Consider the following 10,019-nt stretch of genomic DNA (forward strand, 5'->3'; position numbering starts at 1 on the left):
TGTCCAGTTTCTTCATCATTGGAAAATACTTTATTCGCTGAGTTTGAAGAAAATATATTGATCAGTTATCATTTGAGCAATGGGTGACCACGGATAGGTGTGACATAGAAACTATTGTAAAACCTGTAGATGAGTTTGTGTCATATTTTGCTTGAAATTAGAAAGTTTAATCCTCACGATTTCATTAAAACAGAACAATCCAGCTTTTTAAAAAATACGAAAAATACATTACAAAATGGTGAATTTTTAGTCATTTGTGATTTTTCTGAAAATTACAGCTTTGTATTGCAAGATGAAGTGCAGTCCCATCACTGGAACGTACAACAAGCTACAATTCATCCATTCGTTATTTATTTTAATGGAAGTACGCAAATTGAACACTTAAGTTTTATTATAATTTCCGAAGATTTAAGACACGATTCAGTATCCGTAATCCAGTAATCCGTAAATGATTAACTTTTTACGCGTTGATAAGCATAAAGAAGTCAAAAAGATATATTTCATGTCTGATGGAGCAGCGTCGCAGTACAAAAATCGTAAGAATTTTTCGAGCCTATGTCAATTTAAATCAATGTACGGAATTGATGCAGAATGGCATTTTTTTGCTACATCACATGGCAAAGGTCCTTGTGATGCTATTGGAGGAACAATAAAGCGCATGGCCACAAGAGCAAGTTTAGCCAAAGAACGTGAGCATCCAATTAAAACTGCGAAAGAACTTTTGATTGGGCAAATCGTAGAAAAGAAAAAGATTTAACCAAATTATCATTTTGTTTTACTACTACTGAAGAGTACGAAATAAAGGCTTCAGAGCTCAGCGAGCAATTTAATAACGCGAAAACGATCCAAGGAACCCAAAAATTTCACTGTTTCATTCCATTGTCGGAAAATAAAATTAAAGCAAAACTATACTCAAACTGTGCTGATAATAATTCAAAAGTGTTCGATATTTTAAAAATTTGAATAAAATAAATAAAAATAAGTATTAAAAACTGTTTCCATGATATCATAACCCATATCAAAATTCAAACCCAAAACTCTTAGAGTTTCTATAACAACATTGTGTAACTGCCACATTTAATTTAATACTTAGGATAATATTAATTCATTTTTATTTATTTATACATATAATATTTATACATATAATATACATAATATCGATGAATACATAAATATGGAATATCATACAAACAACTTGTTTAACTCACGCAAGGCCCTTAACAATAAAATCAGCATCAAACTGTGATTCTTGAAAAAAAAATACACGGAAATTTTTTTTTGTTTACTATATGTGAAAATTGTGAAATGTTTGAAATGTCATAACTTTTTTGTTTATTAGTTTACCATCACCAAATTTTTATGGTAGATAGCTAATATAATGGACCGTTTTCCCTAAAAAAATTACGTTCGAAAAAAGATAGGGTTTAGAGATATTTGAGTTTTTGTGACAAAATGATATTTTTAAAGGCAAACAAATTTTTTTTTACTGTGCACATTTTCTTAAGAATCACCATTTAGTTGTCTAACTTTGCTGAAAAATCATAACAATCGAACATTCCGTTTTTGCTGTGCAGCTTTTTAAATATTGTTGAACCATTTTCACATACACCCTTTTGAAAAGTTAGTCGTGACTCAATATGAAGATTTGATATCGAAAAATGACGATTTAGATGAAATTGAAAAACTGTGCAAAGTTTCAACTCAATAGAAAATCATGAATTAAAAATTTTCTTAAATTTTGATGCTGTTGCTTGGAATCGCTCATATTTCAAATAGTATTTATGGTGCAAAATCGATTTCTGTATCCGGAAGCTGTCCTTCGGGTCCGGACAGTGAGTTTTTTCATGTGATCAAATAGCCATTCTTTGCACATGTTTTGTTAAACTTACTTCAATTCAATTATTTTTTTCTCGCTGAGGTATCAGAAAGCTACAGAACTAAGCAGAAACAAAAATTGAAGATGTCATTGAAAATGGAGGGAATTTTAAATAGGATGTAAGAAATTGTGCTGAAGAGTAAAATAAGCTCTACTAACACGTGTTGATATCTACAACGTGAAGCAAGTAAAAAATATTACAATTCTAAATGATGTCTTTACTCATGTACTAGAAACTTGGTCATGTTTGAACATTATGCAATAGTGTCCGGTACTCCGGGACACATTTCTGAACCGCGAAACTTTTCACTAAATTTCATCATCGAAATACCTACATCGTCGAAAAACGTGTTCAAATGATCAAATATAGGGGAACTACTCCTTGAATTCATACCATGTACCCAAATCAATACCATTCGAAAACAAAGTATTGGTGCGCAAATTGATTTATTTCTCATTTTTGTGATTTTTTTCAGCGGTGAGCACGCCGGATAACAACAAAACACGACATAAATTGAGCCTAAATTTCCTGTTTTGCGAATGTTATTGATATAGGAGTATGTTAAGAATAATGGAACAGATACCCTAGTTTGTATGAATCATCAATGATCATATTTTGTGTGCATGGTATACATAATACAAGTAAACATAATCCGAATAATTAGAGAGTTTTTCGTCAAATGGCTTATGTTTCCGGCACTGGAGGATCTCCCCCTACATATTCATATCTGAATTTTCAGACATTGTAAATTAATGTCCAAGTCGGGTGGTTTAATACCCGGAACATAGGCACTTAACATTGATTGAACCAAATAAAACTAGTTCAAAAAAAGAACAAACAGATTTTAATTTGTTAAATTTTGGTCGGTTAAAATTTGAACAAAATTGGACAATCACTACCAAAGTTATTGCATTTTTTTGAATTGTGGCAATTTTTGACACTTCCCCTCCATGAAAGAATCTGTAAATTTGCAAAATGTCTTTTACATAGGGAGCGGGACCATTTGGGCAGCACCCCCTATTCCCGTCCGCAACGTTAAAGGTTTCCCCAAACACACGCGACGCGACAGTCGCGACGCGATTCTATCGCTTGGCGACAGCGATTCGGTCGCCGTTGGTATGGAAGTGTAAATAGAACATTGCCTGCAGCGACCCAACGATAGAATCGTGGCGACTAGTTGTCGCCGTCACGGCGATGAAATCGCTTAGGTCTGGGGGAGCCTTAATAACTCGACCGCATTGCAACCAAATGGCTTGATTGTTTGTACATCACTAGATATCGACGGAAACTCACCACGTACTATTTTAATGAACGTTGCTGCCGGGAATAGGGGGTGCGGCCCACATGGTTATCTACCCTAATAGGTATGAATAAATTCTGAAAATTTTAGGCAAATTAGAGACACTTCGATACAAGAGGGGGTCGCGCTTCTCGCGAACTGGCTCTTAAATAATATTATATCAAAAATGAAATGAAATTAGATGAAATCAAATGAAATTAAATTAAGGTACCCCGGGGCAAGTGGGACCTAAAAAAACGCTAGTTCAGCAAAATTGTTAACGCATACTTAGAAAACAGGGTATTTCAAAACATTAAGGTGACACGGGAAGCACTAACAATCATCAAATCGTCATCATTTTCATCATTGAATGCTTAACTTTTATTCTACTACAAATATGATTTTGAAAAAGTATCACCAGCGCGTGCTTACTTGCAATCTACATGCTGATACATTTACCACAGACAAACAGACATAACACTCGTCAAATTTCCATCGTTCACTGATTTACTTATCAATTCAAATAATCATTAGTTGGCCAATCGATCACTTGTGGCGCACGCATCGTTTTTGCTCGAGTTTGACGTTTGCTCGCTACCGCCATCTCGTTCGTGATTTGCCCAACTAACTGAAATCAACAGATGTCGTTAGTGTTTGAACGACGATGAATTTGGTGGGTAAATGTTCAATTTGTTATGTCTGTTTGTCTGTGCATTTACAGTTACATCAAACAACTGAAAACCGAAATACGCCGCTCCAAAGTTGCGAGGTGATAATGCTAGAAAGAGACGAAATATAGGAATAATAACACGGTGTTTAGTGCCTCCCCGAGTCACCTTAACCACGGATACATCATTAAATGCTTCCATTGCTGAAGTGTAAAGGTGTTGGAAGCCATTTATTCAATTACAAAAGCATTGGTACTGCTAGAACTAAATTTACTTTCAGGACCCACTTACCCTTTCAAACGGGGCAAGTGGGACCTATTCTGTTTTCTACTGTCGAACGAAACTATTTTGAGGAATGTAGATTAGACTGGCCCAGATTACTATGGGGAGAAAAAAATGTTGTCGAAATCCACGGGGCACCCCCCAAAATTGTGGTCTTTGGGTGAGAAAATCAATCTCTGAAAATTTCAGCTCAATCGCTTGTTGCATAAGCTGGCGCATTTGATTTGAAGTTTGTATGGGGATTTCAGCCAAAATGTATAGGAAAATACACCTCCGTCACTCATTCGATCTGGAAATTGGTTCTGATTGCTCGATTGACCTCAGAATTGCAAAAACGGCAGTTGGTATGCTACAGAACAATTTCACAGAACATTGTATGATGATTAAATGAACTTTTATATAATTTTCGGCTGATTTATTAGGAGCTGATTTGTGTATTTTTGATCGAAATGCATCAGCCGAAACCTATACGAAAGTTCATTTAATCATCATACAATGTTCTGTGAAATTGTTCTGTAGCATACCAACTGCCGTTTTTGCAATTCTGAGGTCAATCGAGCAATCAGAACCAATTTCCAGATCGAATGAGTGACGGAGGTGTATTTTCCTATACATTTTGGCTGAAATCCCCATACAAACTTCAAATCAAATGCGCCAGCTTATGCAACAAGCGATTGAGCTGAAATTTTCAGAGATTGATTTTCTCACCCAAAGACACAATCCTGTGGGGTGTCCCGTTGAATTGGACAACTTTTTGTTTCCTGGGCCAGTCTAATGTAGATATACTGTTCATATTATTTCTGAGTATAAGTATTTTCAGATCATGGATAGATATTGGTTGCATGTCGGACCTTATTTTTGCAGCAAGAAAGGTATTATAATGTTAGCAGATATGAAAACAGAACAACAGCCGATCTACTGTTTATATGGGTGTTTTCCTGTTTTCCATTAGCTTACTTTTGTACCAAATGATTTAGGTGGCAAGGATAAGCAAATCTTTATTTACTTTTCGTATAAATAAATATTTCTCTGTTTAGAAAACAAATTATTACATAAATCAGTACTTCAGAAGAAACCTTTTTATTCAGTGTTTTTAATTTGTAACAGAACAAAATTGCCAGTTTATGTGTAAAGCACTTTATTTTTCTGATAATCTGATGCGAAGCTTGAAAATAATAAAACGCAAGACAAATCCTGTTGACCTATTGTAGAAATAATAGATTATTTGAAATAATAGAATGTAAAATACGCATTTGGTGATTAACTGTTCAATACTTTTTAGTAACGAAATCAAACTGCATCTGATTCAGATCCATATGATACATGAATGACGAAGTTATTTTTCACTAGACAACCAGCTAAAAGCAGTTAAAATAGCTTTATTGGAAATGTTGTTCAAATATGTCCCACTTGCCCCATGTATGTTAAAAATCAAAGGCAAATGAAAATAGCAGATTTTGGCTTTAATTGAAAATTTTAAATCGTTTTCGATGTCACACAATTATTTAATTGCTCAAAATATTCACTTTCCACATCAAATAATAAATTTAGAAACAACTATGTATTTAGTTTGAAATCCATTGAAATAAAATAATTGTAATAGATTTTCCCGGTAGTTTAAAGTCATGATCAAGCAATAGCATTAGTATGGTGCCTTAAATTGTTTTGATTCCAAATATTTTTATGTCGGGAGAATTCGTTGATAGTTCTGCTTCATCTTCCTTGAACATTGTTACCATCAAAAACGTTCATCGATTCATCTGCAGTCATAGTACCCACTTACCCCGTATTTTCACTTGCCCCGGGGTACCTTAATTCAAATAAAATCAAAATTAAACGGAATTAAATTATATATGTATACCCTTCCGTTACCAAGCCCCTCGTGAAAACGAAAATGAAAATCTTTTTGCTTGTAAACTTTTTTGCCTTTCATCTTTTTTTTCGCAACTTCCTCTAAAAGAAGCTTTCTTTTTTTTCTAATTTTAAGAAGCTTTGTGGATATGGATTCCAGGATTGGCCTCTTGGTTTTCAAATGGTTATGGGCCAAACACAATGGATTCGTTTGCGTACGTTTTGACAGTTTTCTCATGGAAAAACTGTCAAAACGCACGCAAACATATCCATTGTGTTTGCCCCATTAGCCTTTGGGCGTTTACTTCGGAAACGATTATTTTAGATATTTTGTACGGAAGCAACGCACAAACTGTGCCAAATTTGATCGGTCCAAAATATGGTTTGTATTCCGGATTCCTAACGTTCCGCCGGAACCTGTAACGGAGTCATTTGGCATAATGCCGTTTGACATAAGTCCGTTTGGCATAATGCTATTTGGCATGACGAGTTGAATAGCCAGGGCCATTTGGTATAAGGACCATTTGGCATAAAAATTAAAATAATTATAAAAACTCTAGGCAGAAGCTCCATTTACAACTGTATTATTACCTTATTCTGGGCACATGCGTGATTTAAAGAGTGATTTACTTTTTCACCTAATTCCGGGTAAATTTTAATTTAAATAGATTTAAATGAAGAAATAATGTGATAATTTGCCTTATTCCTGAAAATGTGGTTTTTTAAAGCTTTTAGAGTTCTTCCAACCAAATGCACGCATGCTTTCTCGTTATAAGGAGAAATCGTGTGCTTTAAAAATGAAAACATCGGCTCATTTGTCTTATTCCGATCGTATGAGTCATAAAGTCGAAGGACTTTTTCGTTCTTTTGAAAAATGGGTCATCTAGTCTTCTATTTTCTTCCGGAAAAACGCGTATTTTTAAAGAAGGGTCCATCTACTTTTTTGACTTATTCCACGTAAATACATACTTCTAAAAATGGAAAGCATATATTCTTACAATTAACCTTTTTTGTGCCAAATGGTCGTTATGCCAAACGGCCTATTGTGTTTGATACATCTTTTAAGCGATTATAACAATGGTCGTTATGCCAAATGGTCTCTAGGTATCCAACAAATTATGCCAAATGGTCATTATGACAAATGGCCTTTAGACATTTAAGTCTTTATACCAAATGGTATTATGCTAAACGGCATTATGTCATATGGGCTTCGCCCGCGAACACCATCACGCGACACATCAAACTTCATGATTTCAAAAGTTATCTCATTCAATAGTAGTAGCACCGACCAGTAGTAGTTTGCAATTTGGGTGTAACGTATTTTATAAACAAACATTGTTTTATGGATCCCGTTGCGGAAAATGGTTTTCTGGGGAATGGTATAGAATCAAATTCATGATTTGAGACTCTTGAAAATGCCTCATTTGAGTATGGCCTGCTTTGTAGTCCAGAGTTCTGCAGGCACTAAGATTTTTCTACTCCCATGTCGCAAAGCTACTACTGAGAGTCTGCAAACATATCCCGGGATTTCGATTATTCAGGATTAAAGAAATTTGTGTTACGTAGCCTAACGGCATTACTGCACCTGAATTCGTAGAGCTCCGGAAATCTGTTACATCAGGGATAGTCTCATTGTGTAGTGTATACGATGTTTCGTCTTCGGGGTTGCTCTCATGTTCCTGAGTGTCGATTGGTTTTCCAAGAAAATCTTTAAGATGGAAATTCTTCAACATCTGAAAAAAATGGTCAGTCAATCTAGGAAGAATTTAATAAACAGATTGATTTACCTGTCCAGAATTTTCCAAAACGCTGTTTAATTCAAGTATCAAAGTTCCCAAAGACATCCAATTCATTTCTGCGACTTTAATACCATCAAAAGCAGTAGTATCTTGGATAACGTCAGCGTCGTGATGAATTATGTTTTCATTATGAGTATTATTTAGATAACTTTCCACTCCATTATTCTTGTGTTCGGCAAGAGTTGTGATCAACGATGGGCTGTCCATTATAAGATTCTCCAGAAATGGACGACTGGATTCGAATCGATGACTTATTTCACGTATGACACCAATTGCTTTTTCGTACTTTTCGTCCTTCTTAAGGCAGTGGATGGCCCATGACCAAGCTTCTATTATGCTTTCTGATGCCAAGAAAACTTGGAGCATTCCATCCAGACTTGGCCAATGATTCGGGTTTCGCTCTAAGCATTTTTCGTAATAAAGCTTTGCAACTGGAATTTGGCCAATCTCAAGCGCCAATTCCGCGAGTGAACACATTGCATAAACGTCGTTGTCATCCAGTTCAATGGCACTAACTAAGTAATCCAACGCTTTGACTTTGTCACCTCTTTCTTGATAGAGCAGTCCAATGTTACGGTAGCAGCTGTATTTAACGAGTAAAAGTCTACTCTCCTGATTGTTGTTGAAAACCTGAAATTTGAAGCCATGTTTCTTGACTATATTAGGATCTTATAATAGCAAGCTAACGAATTATTACCCTAGAGAGTGCTTCCGTTTCCAGCAACTCAAGAAACAGATCCAACGCTGCGCTACCATTCCCTGTGTTTACAAAATTTAGTGCTCTCATGTATTCCGCGACAATAATTGTTTCCTGAAGCAAAAGAGTCGTAACAGATTGAACAACAACAAGGTAATTTTAAACCTAGCTTTCACGTACCTCAGCTTCTCCCGTGAATTTTAATTCGGTTTCGCTGCTACAGCTACTAACATCATCCGAATCATCATTGAGGGCACGAATCGGCAGCATTTCTGGAACAAACGTTAGAAACAAAAACGAAATTTCTGTATTCATTCGATTGCTGCTACGTCTGTACATAATTGATTATACAAGAGAGATTCACATTGTTAATTACAATTTACCTTTAAAATCAGCAGTTAAAAGAATCTTATGGAACAATAAATAATTTTCTTCAAATTTCCAGATACCGGTGGCCACTTTTTTTTGTTGTATGATTTTTGTTTACTGTGCTTTTCTGTCAATGTTTGGTGATTTGTTTACGGGCGCCAAAATGTCATTTACACTATAAACCATAGTTCACCCATTCGATAAATAATTTGAACGCAACTGCAGAAAGTGCAAGAAAAAAATGAGTAAAGTGCGTGATAGGATTAATAGCAACACACTCTAAATATTGTGGATTTACTTGACCAATGGATTCGAAAGTCGGTTCACTTGGCTATTTCAAACGTTCCCTTTTGCAGCAAGGTTTGCCAAACTCAATAAATGTTTGGTACCTGATTACCTTGTTTTTTGCTCCTTGTCAATCAAAACAGATGTCAAAACATACACTAATAAAAATCCACACATTTTTATTGGCAAAAATCTAAAGAAATTGACAAATAAATTTTATGTGTGCGTTAATAACCACCCGCTATGGGAAAATCCACATAAAGGTTATTAATTAATAACGGCTATGTGTATTGCCACATATATGCTTTGCGAATTCACATAGCTGTTATGTGGGAAATGCTATAGTCAAAATTTATGTGTGCCACACATAATGGATATGATTGGATTTTTGTCAGTGTAGGAAAAAGAAAGAGAAGTCCGAGGGAATCAGCAAAAAGCACGTGGCAGACTTGTCAGTTTTGACAGATTTTACTATGAAAACCGGTGTGAAGGTGAAAACGGCGATTCCAACGACCGTTCAAGGAGCGACTATTTAGAACGGTCGGGTCCAAGGGATCGTTCAAAAATTACGTCCATCGTTTTTCGGCATTTTCAACCCCCTCCCCCTCCTGTCACAAACTGTCACAAATCATTGACCCCCTCCCCTGTACGTACATGTCTCATTTATATTTTAGCGATTACTGTGGTTTATCTTTTTCGTACACTATTTTCACAATAACATAGTGAGTTATGTCCCTTATACTAGTGACACACTGGTGGTATTCGTACCATGGTACAAGTTGTACCACTAGTGTGTCACCTTGTACCATGCTGGTACAACGTGGAAAACCATGGTACAATATGTACTAGGGTATATAACCGTGGTACTTGTACCAGCAGTGTGTCTTTAGTATTACTAACAGTTTAAATGTT

At 35.6% G+C, this 10,019-nt stretch overlaps 1 protein-coding gene across 2 annotated transcripts in view; it reads right to left on the bottom strand.

Annotated features, from left to right (window-relative positions):
* LOC134224487 (calcineurin-binding protein cabin-1-like) overlaps positions 1 to 8,992 on the bottom strand; it is an 89,532-nt gene extending 80,540 nt beyond the window's left edge. Inside the window, exons 1-5 of one of the 2 annotated variants that reach the window (XM_062703846.1) lie at positions 8,837 to 8,992; positions 8,634 to 8,725; positions 8,454 to 8,567; positions 7,745 to 8,386; positions 7,543 to 7,690 (exon numbers count right to left, since the gene is read on the bottom strand). In XM_062703846.1, the coding sequence (XP_062559830.1) occupies positions 7,543 to 7,690; positions 7,745 to 8,386; positions 8,454 to 8,567; positions 8,634 to 8,723 (994 nt within the window). In that variant the 5' untranslated portion in view covers positions 8,724 to 8,725; positions 8,837 to 8,992. Of the gene's footprint in view, positions 1 to 7,542; positions 7,691 to 7,744; positions 8,387 to 8,453; positions 8,568 to 8,633; positions 8,759 to 8,836 lie in introns of both variants that reach the window. The other variant, XM_062703847.1, reaches the window with a different exon arrangement.
* Positions 8,993 to 10,019: the final 1,027 nt, after the last annotated feature.

Source organism: Armigeres subalbatus, chromosome 3, assembly GCF_024139115.2.
Source record: "Armigeres subalbatus isolate Guangzhou_Male chromosome 3, GZ_Asu_2, whole genome shotgun sequence".
Taxonomy (NCBI): Eukaryota; Metazoa; Arthropoda; class Insecta; order Diptera; family Culicidae; genus Armigeres; species Armigeres subalbatus.